At 46.4% G+C, this 19,446-nt stretch overlaps 1 protein-coding gene across 4 annotated transcripts; it reads left to right on the forward strand.

Annotated features, from left to right (window-relative positions):
* Positions 1-898: 898 nt before the first annotated feature.
* RBM23 (RNA binding motif protein 23) lies at positions 899-18,328 on the forward strand. 4 transcript variants are annotated; one of them, XM_088840007.1, is made up of 15 exons: positions 899-1,059; positions 1,267-1,386; positions 4,298-4,373; positions 4,943-5,085; positions 5,557-5,604; positions 5,735-5,908; positions 6,155-6,208; positions 6,359-6,476; positions 6,571-6,723; positions 6,808-6,945; positions 7,476-7,541; positions 9,008-9,203; positions 9,295-9,426; positions 9,515-9,599; positions 17,445-18,328. In XM_088840007.1, the coding sequence occupies exons 2-15, from the start codon at positions 1,292-1,294 to the stop codon at positions 17,467-17,469; spliced, it is 1,503 nt and encodes a 500-aa protein (XP_088696133.1). In that variant the 5' UTR covers positions 899-1,059; positions 1,267-1,291; the 3' UTR covers positions 17,470-18,328. The 4 variants fall into 4 exon arrangements, with proteins under 4 accessions (XP_088696133.1, XP_055291338.2, XP_055291339.2 ...); XM_055435363.2 differs by lacking the exon at positions 17,445-18,328 and adding an exon at positions 10,095-10,713; XM_055435364.2 differs by lacking the exon at positions 17,445-18,328 and having other exon boundaries at positions 9,515-10,713.
* The last annotated feature ends 1,118 nt before the right edge of the window (positions 18,329-19,446 follow it).

Below are 19,446 nucleotides of genomic sequence, written 5' to 3' on the forward strand. Positions count from 1 at the left end.
AAATCACAGGATTAGAGTTTGAATTCCTAAGAGGTAATCTAGTTCAAGACTACGTTTTTACAGAAAAGGAATTGGTATAATGATAAAAAGTTAATATTCAAATAAGTACTCAAACGGTTCCTGTGAGTTCATGGCCGTCTCCTATGTTTTAACCAGCTATGATTTTGGCAGCTATATTAGGCAGTCTCTGGGAGTTCTGGAAGCTCCTGGAGTGTGAGGGTGGACATCAGATAGACGGCTGAGTACAGCTGCACCCAGTCACCTGAGAAACTGCCTGAAGTTTACCCTTGCAGTGGGAGCTGTGGGGGGCACTGATTTGAACTGAAAACTATGTGAGATGTGGAAGATAAACCTGTCACTGACTTGTGCGGTCCAAGCGCTGAGGGCCTGCATGAGGCAGCTGTTGGGAAGGTCGTACAGACAGAATGGGGATGTGGAGCTCAACCCCCCTCCCCGAGGGAAGCAAATGCAGTTGCTCTCCAGAATGCTGTTCTGGATAAGCCCGACTTGAGCCCCTTGGCAAATCAGTAAGGATGGCCAAGGACCTCAACTGCACCTCATTACTTCGAGGTGTTGGCCCAGTCTACCACTGTGCCGGGAGCTGGGCAGGTGGGTTCTGTCTCGGTTCTCTGACCGCTTTCCCTACCTTCCGCAAATCGTTTAACCTGTGAGAGCGATAGGCGGCTACCTAAGGATGCTTCTGCTTTCCTTGAGTCCCGGCAAGGTTAACCAATCAATGGAAACTTGACTGTTGCTAAGAGACCTTTGAGTTTGGCTCCACCCATACCTAGGTTTTTAGCCAATGAAAATCTCTACTTTGGACTGTTGCCGCGAAACCAGTGAGAGAAATTCCAGCGGCTGAATGATTCGGCGCCTGCGCAGATTGGGGAAGGTTCTGGAAGACAGTGGAGCTGCCGCCATTTTGCGGGAAGAGGGGCAGCTCCGGCTCTAGTGCTGCTTTTAGTGCTGAGTCTCTGGAAGATAGCGGTGCTTCGTGTCCCCCGACACACCCAAAGGAACAGGGGGAACCGGGACCCCCGCTGCGGGGACCCGGACCTGGTAAGAAACCCCGAAACCGGGCTCCCCCCGCAACGTCACTTGTGCGTGACGTTGCCGCGCGGCCCCGCCCCTGACGTCACAGGTAGAAAATGGCGTCGAGAGGAGAGTCCGGCAAACTTAAAATAAAAAAGAAAGAGAAAAGTTTTTGTTTATTTTGACCTGGAAGTGTTCTCTGCCTGACTAGTCCCTGGCACGATTTTCCTTCAGCGATGAAGATGTTTCAAGGATCCGAATGACTGGTCTCTTGGTACCCGTAGCCCTGACGTTCAGGACGTCCCGCACTGTGGAGGGAGCATCGACCTGCTGCGGTCTCAGAGGACTCGTGAGGTCCGTTTTCAACCCCTAGTGGCGCCAGAGAGAGATGAGGGAATTGAGGTTTCTTCCTCAGTCTTCCGTATGTGGAAGACTTACGTTCACTATGTTGGCTGCTCTGCCCACATATCCTGTGGCGGTAGAGGAGCATAGTGGGGCCACATAGGAGGTTTTACCCTCGGGACGCTGGCCCTCACAGAGATGCTGTCAGTGAGTTACTTGTAGGACTGTTTTTTGAAGCGTGGCCTTGGTTTGTTACCCATGGGAATGTTTTTGTCTTTCTCATTGTTCTTGTTCTTAATTAAGCTGTCTTCAGTTTGGAGATGTTTGTGCCCAGCTCTGTGACCAGCCCCAGGAGTGGCGCTGCCCATCACCCCTGGAACTCCAGCGTTTGGTGAATTAATTCTGTCTGATTGGGGCTGACAGTGGTTTTTCGCTCTCCTGTGGCTCGGCTGCAGTGGGGCCTAAGTGCTTGCTTGGGTCTAGTCTGTGCTATGACAAGGTCCACGCAATACCATGATTGTGGTCCCTAATGCAGTTTTTGGAGCAGCGTTGGAAGAAAGCAGTATAATGTTTTAATGTATGGTATTGAATGGACTTTGACCCATAAGTTAGAACTTAAAGAGTTTGAAAACTCCCAACCTGAAAGCGCATAAGTGTTTGGGACTTTTCTGCTTTTTAGGACATCAAGAAAGACTAAACCCAGCAAGATTCCAAGTTTCACAGTGTGCTACTGTTTTACATATGTGTGTTTCTAAATATATCCATTCATCTGTTTCTTAGGTCTGAAAACTGTTCCACAGGTAGGGGTTCCTTTGTCAACTTATGTGAAAGTTGTTGCATATCTTAAGTTAGGCCTGCACTGTACCAGCACTCAACAAAGAGCAGTTCTTGAAACTAGAAGCATTTTATTTGGAGAATTAAAGGCAGGCTATAGAAAATGAAGAGGAGTGTTATGACACTTAGAAAATTTGTATAGACTTGGCAGTCAAATGACTGAAAGGAACAGAGTTTGTAGATCAGAAACTTACTTATAGAACCATTTTTTCCCCCACCATAGATCAGATAGCATATATTAAAATCAGCCTGATTCCTAATGTTTTGAAGCATGTACTGTTTTTTTGTTTTTGAAGCATATACTATTGTGAACTGGTTATCTTTATAAGCCACACAATAAGATGTGACTAATGAGACTGATTTTTTTCATATACTTATGAGAACATTAATTATCCAGATGAGTGTATATTTAAAAATAGACATCTTGGTATGCTATGTACTTTTCTTTTTAAGAAATTTCCTTTTAAGTTACAAACCACATGAGAGAGTGGTAACCTGAACATTAGAGTCAGAAGACTTCTGATCAAGGATCAGCTCCCCCATTTGAACTTTGTGACTTTGGGCTGTTCACAGGACCTCCGTTTTTTCATCTGTGCCTTAGGTCTAATTTTGCCTGTAGCATATGTTACTATTGATTATTAAATAAATGTAAGATAAGAGATTGAGTTCTCTGGTTTTTAGACACCTATTTGATTTTGGTTTGGTTTCCATTTTAAGCCTTAAATTTGGGTCCAAGTAAGTTTTATTGTTGGCTGCTTCCAAGAATCTTATCTTTGTAACATGATTAGCATAGTGCCCAGCAATGTCAGGTACTACAAATGATAAATATGATTACTTTTATTAAATCATCAAAATAGGCTGTGGACTCTGTCTCCAGTCAAGACAGCATGATTGGATGATGCATTAGCTGCTTTAAAGAGGACAAAGCTCTTGTGTATATGGAAAGTCTTAATTATAATTAACCTCTCTGCATAGAAATTCTTCAGATGAGTTTTTTTCAGTTTTATTAGGATATCAGTGACATAGAATAAAACTGTACATGTTAAGGTGTATATTTCAGTGGGTTTTGTTATGTACTAACACCCATGAAACCACCCCTCCAAATTCCAAAATGTTCTTTTATAATCTTTTCATCCTGGCCCCTCCCCACCTGTTCCTATCCCTAGGTAACCACTGACTGCTTTCTGTCACTACAGGTTAGTTTGCATTTTCTAAAATTTTATATAAATGTACATCATACAGTATGTACTTTTTTTTGGTAATCTCTTTCAGTGTAATTATTTTGAGATTTATCTGTGTTACATATTTTGATAATTTTGGAGCAGTAATCTTTGAATCATTTATCCTGTTGATTTCGTTTGGTGTCTTCTGTTTTTATTATTTGACAGACCTGTGACAAACAGACTTGAGAAAGACCATTGCTAAATGTGAAAGCTTGGGGTAGGCGAGAAGTCCTACTATATGTGCCTAGACCGAAATGCTTCAGCGTGGGACGGGTTTAGCCATCTCAATCACAGTCTTTCTGAATTACCCACACTCTAGTTGGTGTTGTCCAGAAAATGCTTAATGATGAATCCCCACATTTTTGTGTGTTTGGGTCAGGGATGTGGGGAAAAGCTTAGGACAATTATTCTGCATTATTCTGGTATTACTTTGTCTTGCTTTTAATTTTTATTCTGTAGTCTTACTTTTTTAATGGAAATATGTGCCGATTTAAGTTTAAAGCAGTTTTTTATTCAGAATTTTGAATAGTAGAATGGAGGCCAAGTGCCCACTATAAATAGTAAAGTTTGAGTACCCACATTTTCTTTTGACAGGAAAAGGTCTGTATTATATTTTGTTTCTCCCTAGACATCTAATTTTCTTCTAGACCCTCACCTTTTATAAGCCACAAAGCAGAACTAGTTCAGATCTGTAAGGTGCAAAAGTAAATGTAGGGTAAGCAGCAGCTGGTAAGGTAACTTTGGAGTTCAAGACACAAAACTGTAAATTCTGATATCTGTTTCTTCAAAGGGGGAGGGAATGTGGGGTGCCGGAAGGGGAGGAAAAATATAAATAAGGTTCTTATGTATCGATATCTTTTCCCCAGATCTGCTAGAATGGCATCCGATGACTTTGATATAGTGATTGAGGCCATGCTGGAGGCTCCCTATAAAAAAGAGGAGGTAATATTCCCCATCTCACTCTTGGAATTGGGTTAGTAAGAAAAAGCAGTTGTGGCTCATCAGTTTCAGTGTTTTAGGAATTTTCTTTCCCTGTTCATTTATTATGTACAGTGACTATTCATGAAAGGTATAATCTGTTAGTAGTCACTGCTGGAGACCAGTGCTCAAAGGCCATGCTTGCAGAAAGGGCCCCGAAAACTGGGGGTGAGGGGGCAACATAAAGTTGGGATGGGAACCTTTGCTCACAGCTGTCAGTGACACAGAAGAAAGTTGCTATATTTCAGACGTAACTCATTTCTCACTCTCCTGGGAAATAGATGTTAGTGGAACAAGTAGATGTTGGATAGCTAACGTTTGACATTAAAATCTCATCTCTTCTTTTTGGGTAGTTTCCATACTTCTCTTACTCTCTTTGTTAGGAGATCTAGGTACTCAGAAACTGTTAAGATAATTGAGAGTTTTGATTTCATGAGCTTTCTTCTTTATCTACTTTTGTTCTTTCCTTGCCCAATGGAATCTGTGTGTCTGCCACCTGATGCCTTGTGTCATTTTCCTGGTGAACCCATTAGGATGGGCAGCAAAGGAAAGAGGTTAAAAAGGACAGTCCCAGCAACACGACCGACAGCACCAGTGGCTGTGGTGCCGATGGGAGCAGCATCACTGACGGGACCAGTGCCACCAGTGGGAATGGCACGAGTGGGGAGGCAAGCAAGTGAGTGTGGCATGAGGAAAGTGGGTTGGCCGCTTGGGGAAGGAAAACAGCTCTGTCCACTATAGAAACAGCTGGAACAGAGAGGTGGTTGTTCATAAGACTTCCTGCTTTAGTAATGGCTCCCTGGGTCGTGGGAATAATGGTGATTTGGTATAATGCTTTTCCAGTGTAGACTTACGGATCAGTCCTACTTTTGATGTATTTCATTTGACTAAAATAGCAAGAGGATCTCTGATTTGAAAACACCAGATACTGTTCCGTTCCATGGAGGAGAAATGGCCATTTCATATACCTGACAGTGTTCAGGGCTGTGTGTAAACTGATGTCATACCATTGTCATGAACTCCTGCCATACTGTCTTCTAGATTTTGGTCTTTGGCTGGTTTTTATTTCATGTTAACCTCACTGTCATTTGGTTTCCTTGGGGGAGAGAATGAAACGTCTGTAATAAGAGTTGATACTCTCTCACAGGAAAAAGAGGAGTCGGAGCCATAGTAAAAGCAGGGAGAGAAAACGCAGGTCAGTCATTCTGGGGACACTTGGGTTTTGAGAATTGTAAATGGAAAGATACCAGGGAAAGCTATACATTAAAGGCCAGAGGAGGTTGGTTTGTTCTTTAAGGAACTTAATAGTCATTTTTGTCCAATAGTCGTAGTCGAGACCGGGATCGTCACAGGCGGAAAAATAGTCGGAGCCGAAGTCGAGATCGGCAGCGTCGCCGCCGCAGCCGTAGCTGGGATCGTCGACATAGTAGTGAGTCACGAAGTCGAGACTGGCGGCGTGAGGATCGTGTACACTACAGGAGTCCACCGCTTGCCACTGGGTATCACCGTTTGCTAATAAGATCACCTTTGTATTCTGGGTAAAACCAAGTGCACTGTGGTCCCTGCCTAAGGGTGCTTGTATCCTGTTGTTGGGATGGGCAGGAGACCCAGTTACTGGAGGGGTGATGCTCAGTACTTGCATGTGTGATGAGGTGCTGTAATCTTGTTTTCTTGTGGTGGAAGACTCAGCACTGGGCCAATGTGAATAGAAGTGGTTTTCAGTTTTGTTGTTCTCTGTTCTGTAGGCGTAGGTATGGATACAGTAAGAGTCCCCATTTCAGAGAGAAGAGCCCAGTCAGGTGAGTTGATAATAAGCACTCTTTCAGGGACTGTGAATTATGAATAAAAAGTGGTTTGAGCCAAACCACAGGAATGTGTAGTTCGTGAGGGCAGCTAAAGAAAGTTGACCAAGTATTGGGAAGGAAGGTCTCAACAGTCGTACTCTTTAGGGAGCCAGTTGATAACCTGAGTCCCGAGGAGCGGGATGCCCGCACCGTGTTCTGCATGCAGTTAGCTGCCTGCATTCGGCCTCGAGACCTGGAGGACTTTTTCTCTGCTATTGGCAAGGTAACCCTCTTCTCCCTCTTAGTTAGCTTGGGGTAGCCTGTCTTCTCCATCCCCCTTTATGCCCAACTCAGGATTTCCCTTCTGCCCTGAATAGGTTCGAGACGTCCGTATCATCTCAGATCGGAACTCACGTCGGTCTAAAGGCATTGCCTATGTAGAATTCTGTGAGATCCAGTCTGTGCCACTGGCCATTGGGCTGACTGGGCAGCGGCTGCTAGGAGTGCCTATCATTGTACAGGCCTCACAGGTGAGCAGCCTGAGAAATGGACTTGAGAAGAGGGAGTTGAATATGGTAGGTGTGAGCATAACCCATCATTTCCTCCTTCCGCAGGCTGAAAAAAACCGCCTGGCAGCCATGGCCAATAACCTGCAGAAGGGCAGTGGTGGACCAATGCGCCTTTATGTGGGCTCCCTACACTTCAATATCACCGAGGACATGCTCCGGGGCATCTTTGAACCCTTTGGCAAAGTGAGTAGAAAGAGAGGGGAACCTCTGAAGGGAGTTGGGAAAAGTGGGGAGGGTGAGTGTACCTCCTCATCTGTCTGATCATGGTTAACCCACTGCATGTTTCATAATGGCCATGTGGGTCCCTCCTGGGAAAGTTGGCTCCATCTCTGTATTCTTGCTGCTTCGGAGATAAATTAGGCACTGTGAAATCAAATAGGGGGTCCAGATTAAGTAAGATGAGTCAGCAAAAGTGTTTTGGAAAGAAATGGATTTTGTTTCTCTTTTTAAAGTGATTTGGAGAGATATAATAGATTGGTTAGAAAGATAGAGTTATTTAGAACAATCTAAGTAGGGGACTTTCCTGGTGGCTCAGTTATTAAGACTCTGGCTTCCACTGCATGGGGCACAGATCACAGATTCCATCCCTGGTGGAGGAACTAAGGTCCTATGTGGCACATGCTGTGCATAGCACAGCTGAAAAAAACAGTCTGGGTGGGAAAGATCAAAAGTGTGGCTTAGCCAGAAGATTGTTATTTCTCTTTGTTTTGCAGATTGATAATATTGTCTTGATGAAGGACTCAGAAACAGGCCGCTCCAAAGGTCATGGTTTTATTACGGTGAGTCTCTACTCTTTAACTTTTAGTTTTGGTTTGTCCACTTGTCTGATTTTGTAGCTCAGCTTCATCCTCCTCCTGTAGGAACGGTCTTAATGACCCATAAACCCTGCTGCCTGAAGCTTGGACTAGCCTTCTGCCCCTTGAGATGAATGCTTTGCTTGAGATCTTGGCTTTGCTCCACTCTGTCAGTGGCACTGGTATAGGGTGTCCAGGAGTTCAGCCAGCCTCCCTGGTGCTACAGCCTGCTCTCTGGGTAGCAGAAGTGATTCCAGGATGCAGCTGAGATTGGGGGACGAGGGAGGTCAGGTATGGGCGTTGTTGTAGACGTGTGTTATAGACTTGGTATGTTTTCATGATGGGGTGGGATAAGAAGTTATATACGTCCCTCTGTTGCTCCCCTGTTTGAAGCAGTTTCTCCACTGAGAAATACTTTCATATTTAAATACTGTGGTAGGGAGAATAGTGAGGCCACCTAATAGTGGGCAAGTTTCACCTTTTCCTGACACGCAAACAGAATTGTCTCCCATAACTAGTTCTTCCATGTGACTCCAAGCTGAGGACTGGTTGCCAGCTACAAAGTCTGATAGAAGCTGCTATTTTCTGGGCTCAATCCAGGCAGCCTACACCCCCACAGTTGCCTGCAGGGCAGAGGGGAGGTAGGTTATGTTCTACCATGGGAATTGCTCATCCCAGAAGTATCCGGTAAAAGCAAGCCACCTACATACACCACCTGCCTAGGAAATGTCATTACCACGTGCCAGGCCCCAGGGCAGGTAATACCAGAGTAAATGAAGCCAGCTGTGGGGTTCATAGTGGCAAGTACCTTTTTTAGCTTCCCATGTGACTCAGATTCAGAAAGGTTCCTCTGGTGTCTTTCTGCCCTTGTGTTACTGCCTTTTAGGTCAGCACCCTTGACACATAAACAGCAGACTAGGAACCCTCATTATGTCGGGCTGCTGCTGAAAGGGACTAGAGAGTTTGAGGCCCTGTGGCCAGTAGGCCAGAGAGGTGGGGTGGGAGTGGGGATGCAGTCTTGCTTTTAGTACCAGGCTGTGTGCCCTCCTGAAGCTGTGCCTTTCCTATTTCTTGACTAAGGACTGAAACTTACTAGTCCTAAGGGCTGAAATGAAACTCAGGAGCCTTGGATATCAGCTGGTATTACTTCCATCTGTTGTACCCATTTGTGAAACAGCCAGTCAGGCGAGGCTCCCTACAGATAACGCACTGTTAGGTTTTTAGTAGAGCTAGAAGATTGAAAAGTGATTGCCCTTGAGTCAGCTGGAAAGGGTTCTTTTCAGAGAACCATTTGCGAGGATGGGATCCTAGGTAACATTCCTGGGGAAAGAAAAGTTTGAGCCACAGTGAGCATGTGATTTTCCTGGGACGGTAGGACTAGGAAGTGTTCATGGGGCTTTGAGAACATGTCTGGGCTAAGAGGTACCTGATACAGCCTGGATTTCTTGTAGTTCTCTGATGCAGAGTGTGCCCGACGGGCCTTGGAACAGTTGAATGGCTTTGAGCTTGCTGGTCGACCTATGAGGATTGGCCACGTGACTGAGCGACCGGATGGTGGCACAGACATCACTTTTCCTGATGGAGACCAGGAGCTAGACCTGGGATCAGCAGGTGGACGTTTGCAGCTCATGGCCAAACTGGCAGAAGGTAGGTTTCTTTGTGGAGTGAAGAACGTGGGGTTGAATTTTACTTTGAGGATTAGAATCGGACTTAACCCCACCTCTTCTTTCCCTCCGAGGCTCTGGAATCCAGCTGCCAACCACCACTGCTGCTGCCGCTGCTGTGGCCCAAGCTGCTGCTGCTCAAGCTGCTGCCCTGCAATTGAATGGAGCAGTTCCCCTGGGGGCCCTGAACCCAGCGGCTCTGACCGGTAGACTTGAACTTGGGGGAGGGAGAGAAGGGTTAGGCCTGGAAGGCAGGAGTACTCTGCTAACTCTCCATGCCTCTCTTTGTTCCAGCTCTGAATCCGGCCCTGAACCTCGCCTCCCAGGCAATCGCCTCCCAGTGCTTCCAGCTTTCCAGCCTCTTTACTCCCCAAACCATGTGAGTTGCAAGGCCCAGCTCATGTCAGTGTTCATAGCTATTTTCTTTCCTTCAATTTCCTATTTACATCTTCTCCTTGCCACAGGTAGATTAGTGGCTTGGTCCACGGCCTCCCTGTGCCTCTGGGTCCTGCCACTCCCTGCTCCACATCTACCCTTCCACGGCCCCTTCTCTCCATCTTGTGGACCAAGCCATCCTGAGGGCATGAACACTGACAGTGGGGGAACTGGGGCCCCCCTTAGACACCAAGAAGGGCTCCTACCCACCACAGCCCCAGTGGGAATGGACTCTGCTGATCAGAGCTGCTGGTCGAAGAGAACAGCATCTACACTTGTGTTGAACATCTGTTTCTCTGTGTTTATCATCTCCTGGGATGACCTTCATTGTCCTTCCCAACCACCTCTTACTGATTCTTTGATTCCTACCCCTTTGGGAAGGCCATAGGGCATTAACTCAAGGAACTAACTGCTCTCCTCCTGTACCTTTATCCTGCAGTCTGTCACAGAAAACCCCTGAAACCTCTGGTCTGTGAGGACTTTGGAGTGTGAGGGGTTGAACCTTGCTGCTACAGGGCCCTGGAAGGTAGTGCAGACGTGTGCGTTGGGAAGCCTGCCTTAGACCTCAGCTTGGGGCCAGAACTGCTTCCGTGGGCTCAGGATCGTGCTGGGAGGTGTGGGAATAATCTGCCAGCCATTTGGGGCTGTCTTTGGGGCATTCAGGAGTTTAATGAAAGGTAGGGTACCTTTCTGGTACCATCCAGCTTTGTATCGTTGTCTTTTCCTTTGGCCCAGGGTGGGAGTATGGAGGGGAGACTGCTTCTCTCCACCACTTGCCTGTGCCTCTGGAGACTGGGCTCAAGCCCAGCTGTTAAAGCCACTCTTGTCCCCTCGTTGGACACACACGAGCCCTTCTCACTGGATTTTATACCCTGTGTCTGTGTACGTAAATATAAATATATATATATATATAAACTTTGTACAAAAGGCATGTCCCACTGTTGTGGTGGCTGCTGCCCATATGTGTGTGGTCTCAGTCCGTTAGTGTGTCTGTCTGATGGTAACTTCTGAGCCAGCACCACGAATGGTTCTCGGGATATAAAATATTTGTAATGTCATTGTGTTTTCTTTCCTTAATTTTTAAAAACTCTGATCTTTTGGATGAAAAACAGACAAGGCACACACCCTGTCTGTATCTGCTTTATACTCCCATGGTCTTCATGTGCTGTGGTCTCCACCTCTGCCTTTATCTTAGTTATCTCTAAACATACCTGCCCATTGGACAGACTCTCCAGCTCTGGCTCTGCCTGGGGACAGATCTTGTCTTTCCACCAGATGGCAGTGTGACAGCAGCACATTCTGCACCTTCATCTGGGGGTGGGGGGTTTGTGATCCTGCGAAGCCTAAGTACTAAAGAAGCCTCCTCAGCTCACCGTTCTTACCCTCTTGATCTCTGTGCCTTGCCTTTGGACCTCTTTGTGTAGAAATCCAGTCTAGTATCCAAAGTGGTTTGGGCATTATACATCAGGGCTCCCCTAGGCCTTATGTCTACAATTGTTCATCCTTTCAGTCCCTTCAACTCTTGCTTCCCATATGGCTCAGCCTGGGACAACACAGGCTTGGGCTGACCCATGATTCCAGGGAGCTGAGTATTCTAGGCATGGCCTTGCCAAAGGTGAGGCACACCTTTCTCTGCCTGCTTGGTAAGGCTTAGGACAGGGGGCCAGCCCAAAGCCTGGGTCACCAACTGCAGACCAGCTAAGAGAAGAAGGTCTGAGGTTCCAGGGACAGGGCTGAACCTCAGACCTATCTTCCTCCTGTGGGCCTCCTCCATTCTTTACTGGTCTCTATGGCAACAATGTTAAGGCTTTATTGTCATGCTAAAAATATGTATAATTGCTGCTAGGTTTTTTAATTTGTCAGTTAAGGCTTCTAAGCATAGTGCTAGTTTTTTGGTGGTGAGCTTCTGAGGTTGCTCTTGACACTGAAGTGTTAAGTACATGAAACCTACTTGTAGCACAGAATGCCACTGGGACTCCGGAGGGATTTCTAGACTGCTGCACCCTCACCCACTGTCACCCCTACCCCTTCCTTATCCTTGTTTGCTCTCTGGACCTGAAGAAGGGAAGGAGGCTGCCTTATTTTTAGGTAGGAGCAGCTGGCTATGGCCCAGTCCCCAAGTAGTTATTGATTGGGATGCTAATGCATCCTGAGCTCAGTACAGACTATTTGTATACATCATCCTAAGGCTGTGGACCAGGCCTCCTCATGGCAGTCTTGAATGCCTTCAGACTACAAGTACCCACTGGCCTTGCCTCCTGCCTCAGGTGGGCCCCATCACTACTCAGTTTCCTTATGTTTCCATCCCTGGCTTCTTTGCCTTTCTGCACTGTGGGTCCTTCCACCTCAGTTCTTCCTTGCTCTCAGATCCTCAGGTAACATTTTGCGGGAGAAAGACAAGGATGGAAGTAAGGGGATGTCTAAGACAACTTCTGTTCTAGTGTTCACCCATATAAGGTGGCAGCATTTAATGGGTGACAGTGTCACTGCCTGTGGCTCAAGGCCTTATGACTCATAACTCTATAGAGGGCGTTTGGAGTGTAGAGAAGGGGGCAGTAGGTAAACCCTTGGCTCAGCCTAATGTAAAGAAGCCTTCCTCAACCTCCTGCCTGAGCATGGTGGCTATGGTGAGTAGAGATGAGACTGTTCAAATCTGTTCCCCACCAATCCTCAATTCTAAAGGGGATTTTCATCTGACTTTTGGCTTACAGCTTCCACTTGTGTCTTCTCTGAGGCAGCCCTGTTCTTTAAACTGCTGTATTCTTGACATTGGGATTCATCCTATTTCCTTCTTAGAATCTAACCACTCCTAGATGTGAGCTACCATGGAAGCAGGGCTGTGACTTACGAACCTTTAGTCTTCGCATTTTGCACTTATGAAGAAGGGAAATGAACTAAAAACTTAAGGAAGATACTCTGTCATAGCCCCTCTTTTCTCTTAAAGTCCGGTGTGAATCAGGAAGTGTTACTTGGACAATGAGAAGAGGCTATCCTGGCTCCAAAAAGTGAGTGGTGGGAGGTGGTTAACAATAATGAGAATTTATGCAGCATTTATTGTGGGTTAGGCATTGCTCTAATCATTTTATGTGTGTTGTCATTTAATCCTCACAATGACTCTCTGAAGTAAATTCTTTTATCATCTTCACTTTGTCACTGAGGAAACGGACACCCAAAAAGTTAACTAACTTGTCCCTCGATTATGTCATTAACAAGTTTGGGATCCCAGTCCAGACAGTCTAGCTTCAGATTCCTTGATCTTAACCTGCTTCTCAGCATCACTGTGAAAGCCAAAGCCTTGGAGTCATGGGGAAGTGTCACTTTTTCTGTCTCTATATCCATACTTCTCAGTATATCTTGAATTTTTCCACTTCCATGTCTGCGTCTTGTTCTTTCTTGTCTTGTACCGTCTTATTCTTTCTGCTGGTCAGAAATCCTGTTCTTTAAGATTCTGATGCTTTCCTAGTTGCAGTTTATTTTCCTTTCAGTATTCTTGGTCCTGTTAAATAGTTCTTATTCCGATTTTATTTACAGTTCTTTGTAAACTTTGTTACTCGGTGGTTGTATCTTGATGAAGTCAACCATAAATGTGTCATTTTCATTATTGTTGTCTTTGCACATATTTCATATCTGTTGAGTTAAATTAATCTCCTCTCAGTTCAAGTCAGACTCAGGCTTTCTGGAAGCTATCCCCTGTAGCCTGCTTAGCTCAGCAGCCTCTTCCATTTCTTCCTGAACCTTCCAAAAGAGAAGGCAGCTTTACTCTTTTTGGGGTTACCATGGTAGCCTGTTATGCTTTCTGTCTAAAGTGCTGCTACCACCATCAGAGACTGATGTTTCCATGGCAACCAGGTGAAGTCAGTAGGCATGAGCTGAATGCAGGAAAGGAACTCCGGTCTGAGAAGCTGTGTATCTGAATTTTCTGGCTTCAGTTATCTCCTCTTCCCTCCCAATTTTTATACTCTATCCAGAACTGATTGCTCTCAAAATGTGTTCTTGATTGAAAGAGCTCTGTGTGAGGTGAAGCAGACCAATTAACTCAGGTCATGTGGGGAGATGGAGGCAAGAAAAGATCTGATCAAAGATCACTTTTAAAAATTGGATGAGTTTTCTTGGCTTTCCCAGATGATCTGCTCTCAAGAGCCCTAAGGAATTGGCTGGAGTTACTGGAGACCCATTAAGCCGTTATTTTTGAGGGCAATGGGTGGATGAGGTGCATGAAGATTGTAAAGGAGCCTGTCAGTGCTGGATTGCAAAAAGGGGGAAACAATGACCATGGAAATCAGAGAACTTGTCAGATTTGCCAGTATTCCAGAAAGGATGGGAACTCCAATCAGCTTTCAAGCATCTTGAAACCTGCTTGTTTAAAATGAGTGGTGCTGAGAATCAGCCTCCTCCTCCCACCCCCTAGGCCCGACCAAGATGGGACCCCCCCCACCCTGCAGCAGAACTATCATACCGTGGAACAACACCATGTGGTTCAGATCTCTCTTCTGCTACAAACGAGCTGAGTAAGCTTGCGTGTTACTTCACTTCTCCAACTCAGACTCCTCACCTGTAGAAAGGAAATGATTACAAAAGTTCCTGTCTCAGGCGTGTCCTGAGGATTCAGTGGAATGATACGTGGAGAGGGCTTAGAACTGGTTAGTTTGTCCTCATTCCCATTCCTCAGAGTGCCTTCACACTTGACTTTCTACCTGACCTAATTCTTCCCAGCTTCAGAGAATGCTTGAGATTTACAGGGGGATGATAGGGCCCTACCGATGACAGGGCAGTGATGAAAATAAACCTGAATTGTTCCTGGGCTTAAGTACCAGGCTCACAAGGCCCTGGGTCACCCACAGTCAGGCTAGCTTTCAGGAAAACCAGTCATCCCACTGGCCCAGTCTCCTTTTATACTTGAAACTCTGTAATGGGGTTATAACTAGATGGCTTTGGAAAATCAAGGTGAGCCCCTCAGGTACCTTCAGGATACCTAGCACCCTCTGCTTGGTCTGGCTTGGGAAAATCCCAGAGCATTCTCTGTTACCATCCTTTGCAAACTGCCCTCCTAATCTCCCCCAAGCATTCCTATAGCACCTGTATGTCTTGGTTTCCAGAGCCTAACTGTACCTACTCTGGCAATTCACAGTAAGTATTTTAAATCAGCATTGGTCCTCTGCCTAAGGTTATAATTTGAACAGAAAAATGGGAAACTGTAGTATAATACTATCCTTAGGCTTCAGTTGCCAATCTTCCCCTCAATACTCCCCAAGCAAGAAATCTGATAATGGGTCTTGTGATTGCTGTGGGAGGTATGTTGGACTCTGTGGACTGCAACTTAAATGTGTATGCCCAGAGCAGGGCTATGCTTTGAGAGATTCAAACATTACATGGTGCCTGAATAAGGGGCCGGACACAGGTTGCCAAAAAACATTACTTCCCTATACTCCAATAAAAATTTTTAAATAATAATAATGAATTTTAAAAAAAAGCGTAACTTTCACTGTTCACTTGTTTAATTACAAAGATATTTGCATTTAATCTAGTCTTCATCCCATCTTGTAGGATGTGGGATCTTAGTTTCCTGGCCAGGGATTGAACCCGTGCACCCTACAGTGAGAGTGGAGTTTTAACCACTGAATCACCCTTATCCTCATTTTAAATTGGGAGAGCTGAGGTTCAGAAAGACAAGAGAGGTTAATAGTGACTTTCTCCATAGACTTCTATCCTGAGTGCCAGCTAAAAAGGTTTGCATAGCCCCATTGAATTTGTATTCACACCTTGAGTTTACATGGTGTCTAGGTTGTAAAGGCATGACATCAAGATTCAAATTCCTTGAGTATATCCATCTGAGAGCCCCCGGATGATAGAGGACTAAGAAGCAGGATGCTCTTAATCAGGCTTTGGGGCCCTTTTACAACTTGGATGCACTGTCCCCCAAAATTGTGCTCTGTTCTATACAATGAGGGTCTTTACCTCATCATGTGGCAGGGTGCCCACCATTTCTTTTTTTTTTTTTTCCACCATTTCTTTTGTACATTTTCTCATGTGGTTTTGCCACAAGGCGTTTCTTTTCCTTTCCCCCTTCTGTCTACAGCCTATGTATATCCTTCAAGGCCCAGTTCCTAATATATGTCTTCCAAAGGTTCTGTTTCTTTCACTCAGACTTCTTAGAGCACTTGTTATAGCTTGCAGGTAGAATGTGGTGTAGTTTGCTGCTACAAACTACACCAAATGTGGTGTAGTTTCCAGCCGTGTCAGTGCTTCCTCCACCTGGTCCCTGCTCTCCAGCACGATTGTAAGCTACCTGCGGGCAGGGAGAGTGTCTTGTTTTCTCCATAGGGCCCACCGCAGTGACTTGGCATATACAGTACTTGAGTGGAACAAGCATTTGTAGATGAAAGATTAAAAAGTCCAGGAAAATTTGGATTAGAGTAATGTTAGTTAAAAGATATATGTATGGGTGGTCTTTCTGGGAGTGAGGATTTAACCCAGAAGACTTGTGGAGTGTCCTTCCAGGGCTCTGGTGGCCTTTCAGTAGATGAGAGCCCTTGCTCCAGTCTCCAGAGGAAGGTTAGATGTATCAGGGCAGAATTGTAAGCACAGGCCTAGAGCAGAGTGCTCTTGGCCAGTGAGGAGGCCTTGTGGGCCAGGGGGCCGTGGGGTTCGTAGAGGTTGGGCAGGGGCTGGGCTAAGGGAGCAAAGACCCCAAGATAAAATCACAGTGGTTAAGAGGATATGAGGGCAGAGAAGAACTTAGCTGGCTTAGGCAGCTCGGCTCCAGGCCCCTTGCTGGTCTCTCATGGCAGCCCAGGTCAGCAGCCTGCTCTTACTTCGCCTTGATCAGAGAGAGGATGAAGAGTTGGCCAGGCTCACGGAGAAGACCCCATCTCTCCGAAGTCTGGCAGGAGTGGGGCTTCAGTTTCCGTCTGTTCTGAGCTCTTCCTGTAGGCGTTTGGAGGGAACACACAGATGGGTCGGGCTGATGGAACTGGCTGAGTTGGGGGGAGGGAAGCTTGTAGCGTGTGAGGCTCCCCTCACGGGGGAGGTCCTGCCGTCATCATCTTTAGAATTCTGCCACATGAAAGACACTTGGCCTTTCAGCTCCTCACCCTCTCCTCCAGTGACATTTGACCACTGGTGATCCTCTTCCTCTAGGAAACCCTCTTCCCTGGGCAGTGGCCACCACTTCTTTGGCAGCTACATCCCCACTGTGCTTCATCTGCCTGTCCCCAGGACAGTCTATGGTCCCTCTTTTTTGGAACAATGAAGCTTTGTTTTGTTTAAAATTATTGAGTTTAATTTAGCCATAGGTAAAAACTCAAAAGGTAGAGAAAAGAGCTTACAATGAAAAGTGAACCTCCGAACCTGTCCTGCCCCCACCCAGTTCCCCTTCTCAGTAGTGATCAGTACCACCCTGGCTGGTGATTTGTTCTGTCACAGACCCCTTTGGAAATCTGATGAAATTCATGAACCTGTTCTTGGACGAATGCGTGACTGCACAAACACATCAGTTTGCACCATTTCACAAGAATCACAGACCCCTAAAGCCCATGTGTGGTTTGAGGCTAAGGATCCCAGCCTGTATTATACCTTCTCTCAGTATTTCTGTTAGTGGGGTCCTTGGTGCAAAATGAAAATGCGAGGTTCCTTCAAGAAGCCTTGTTCAGGGACAGCAGAGCATAAACTGAGCATAGGGCCTTGTGTGATTGCCCTGCCACGCCTCCTTTCCTCTGGCTTTTCTACTACCATCGTTAGGGCAATTATTCTCATATCTGTATCTCTTGCCCTGACTTGTTCTGAATTTCAGACTCGGCTGTCTGGGAAGCAGTTGAAACTCTCCATATGGATGTATTTCTGAACATCTCAAACTCTAGAGTCTCCGAAATGCAGCCATTTACTGGCTACCCCCTCTGTCCCCTAACTGCCAGTTCCTCAGCATCCTCCCATCACCTGCAACTCCTCCCTTTATACACAGCTCCTCAGTTGCCAGGTCCCACAGATTCTGCCTCTGAATTCCATGCCACCTCTCCTTCGCCGTTGCCATCGTCCTCAGGATGCTTCTTCATTACTCTCCATGTGTATTACTCTGATGGTCCCCTGAACTCAGCTCCTCAGACCTTGCCTCAGTTGCTGCAGTCCACAAACACCTGTCCCTGCCTCCTCTTCCCAAAGGACCAGCCCCATCATGTCACTTACAGACCCAGAGCCCTTCAGTGACTCTCACTGCCTACCAAGTTGGGCACAAACTCCTTTGCCTGGCATTAAAGTCCTTTGCAATAGAGCTCCCAACCGTCTTTTCAGTGCTCATCTCTTACCCCTCCTCTTCATGTCCCTGAGGTTTCAACCCAACTGTAGAACCATCTGGTCCCTTAATGGGCCCAGTGTGTTTTCCTGCATTTTACAATTAGAACTGCCTCTGTTCCTGGTCCTGAGTTTAGAGCTGTTTTACTCCACTATAGCTATGTAATTTCTCTGGCCCTTTTACCACAGCCACTGCCCATGGCTCTGCCCATAGTGTCCCCTGCATTTCTTCTCCCTCTTCCCCTCATCCTCACTGGAAGTGGAACCTCAGGTGCAAAGTTATATACAATCACCATTAAATATCAGGCAGACATGAATGGAATCCCAACTCTATTGCTTATTAATCTCAGGCAAGTAAAAGAGGTAGTAACACCTTATAGTCATTAAAGAATTGAGATAAAGTGAATAAAGTCCTAAGGACTGTGTTACTATTATCATCTCACCACTCTGCTGGGCTGGTTCCCCTTGGCTCCTCCTCAGCTGCAAGGACTCAGGAGACATCCTTCTTTCCATCTAGCTCTGGGAACCTGGGTAGGGTGTAGTGGAGGCCTGGCCCCCAGGTGCTCAGGTAGCTGTATCATCTGTCTAGGGTGCGGGGAGTTGCCTCTGCTCTTTGTTCAGACTCGTGGCTCAGGCAGCAGCAGGCGTGGGCGTCCCCAGGGGAGGCACTGACAGCTTCAGTACTCACACGGGCCTTGCAGGTGACAGCTGGGGTGGTGGGGCCCTGCCAGGGAAGGTGCGGGACAGCCCCATTAAACCCCAGCTGATGGGCCTCCCTGTTGGAGGTGGGCCCCACCTTGAACCATCCCAGGTCACAAAATGTAGCTTCCAGCCTGCTCCTTGCAGGATTAAGGGGTAAGGAGATGGAGACTTGATCATGAGTTACCAAATTGTTCTAGCAGGTCCCTACTTCTCTCCAGGCCTGTTTTTTCATTGGCAAAGGGACAAGTTGGACTCTGTTCTCTAGGGGCCTTTTTCGCCTTGTCATGGACTACTTAGACTAAGTCAGTTCCAGAGCCTCCCTAGAACTGTTAGACAAGAAAACTCAGGCTCATAGGAGCAAGGAACCTACATCCATCCATCCCTTTCTTGGGAGCTTTGAGAATAGACAGTCAAGTGAGCAAGTGCAGTAGAAAAATTCTTTATTGAAAAGAGGTGGTCCCCTTGGTGGTGCCTCCTGGGTCCTGGCCAAAAGCAGGTCGCCACCTCTCAAATCTTCAGGCAAAAGTCTCTGCGCGCCTTACCGTTAATAACCTTAAAGGGGAAGTGCCGTGGTGCCCCGGTAAATCCCATAATCTGAAGAACAGCGCTTCCAGGCCCTTGCCTTTAAGAACTTCTTAAGGGCAATGTGGACAAATGCAGCAGATCAGAGCCAGGACGCTGTAGGAAAGTCTCAAAGCGGCTCTGTGACTTTACCTTTAAGAATCTCTTACAATGAGGCATTTTCGCGCTGAGTACAAAGGTGGGAAACTGTAAAGAAGTCTACAAAGCTCTCTTCCAGTTCTTGC

The sequence above is a fragment of the Moschus berezovskii genome, chromosome 9, assembly GCF_049115385.1.
Source record: "Moschus berezovskii isolate FMDL1 chromosome 9, NW_MosBer_1.0, whole genome shotgun sequence".
NCBI classification, from domain to species: Eukaryota; Metazoa; Chordata; class Mammalia; order Artiodactyla; family Moschidae; genus Moschus; species Moschus berezovskii.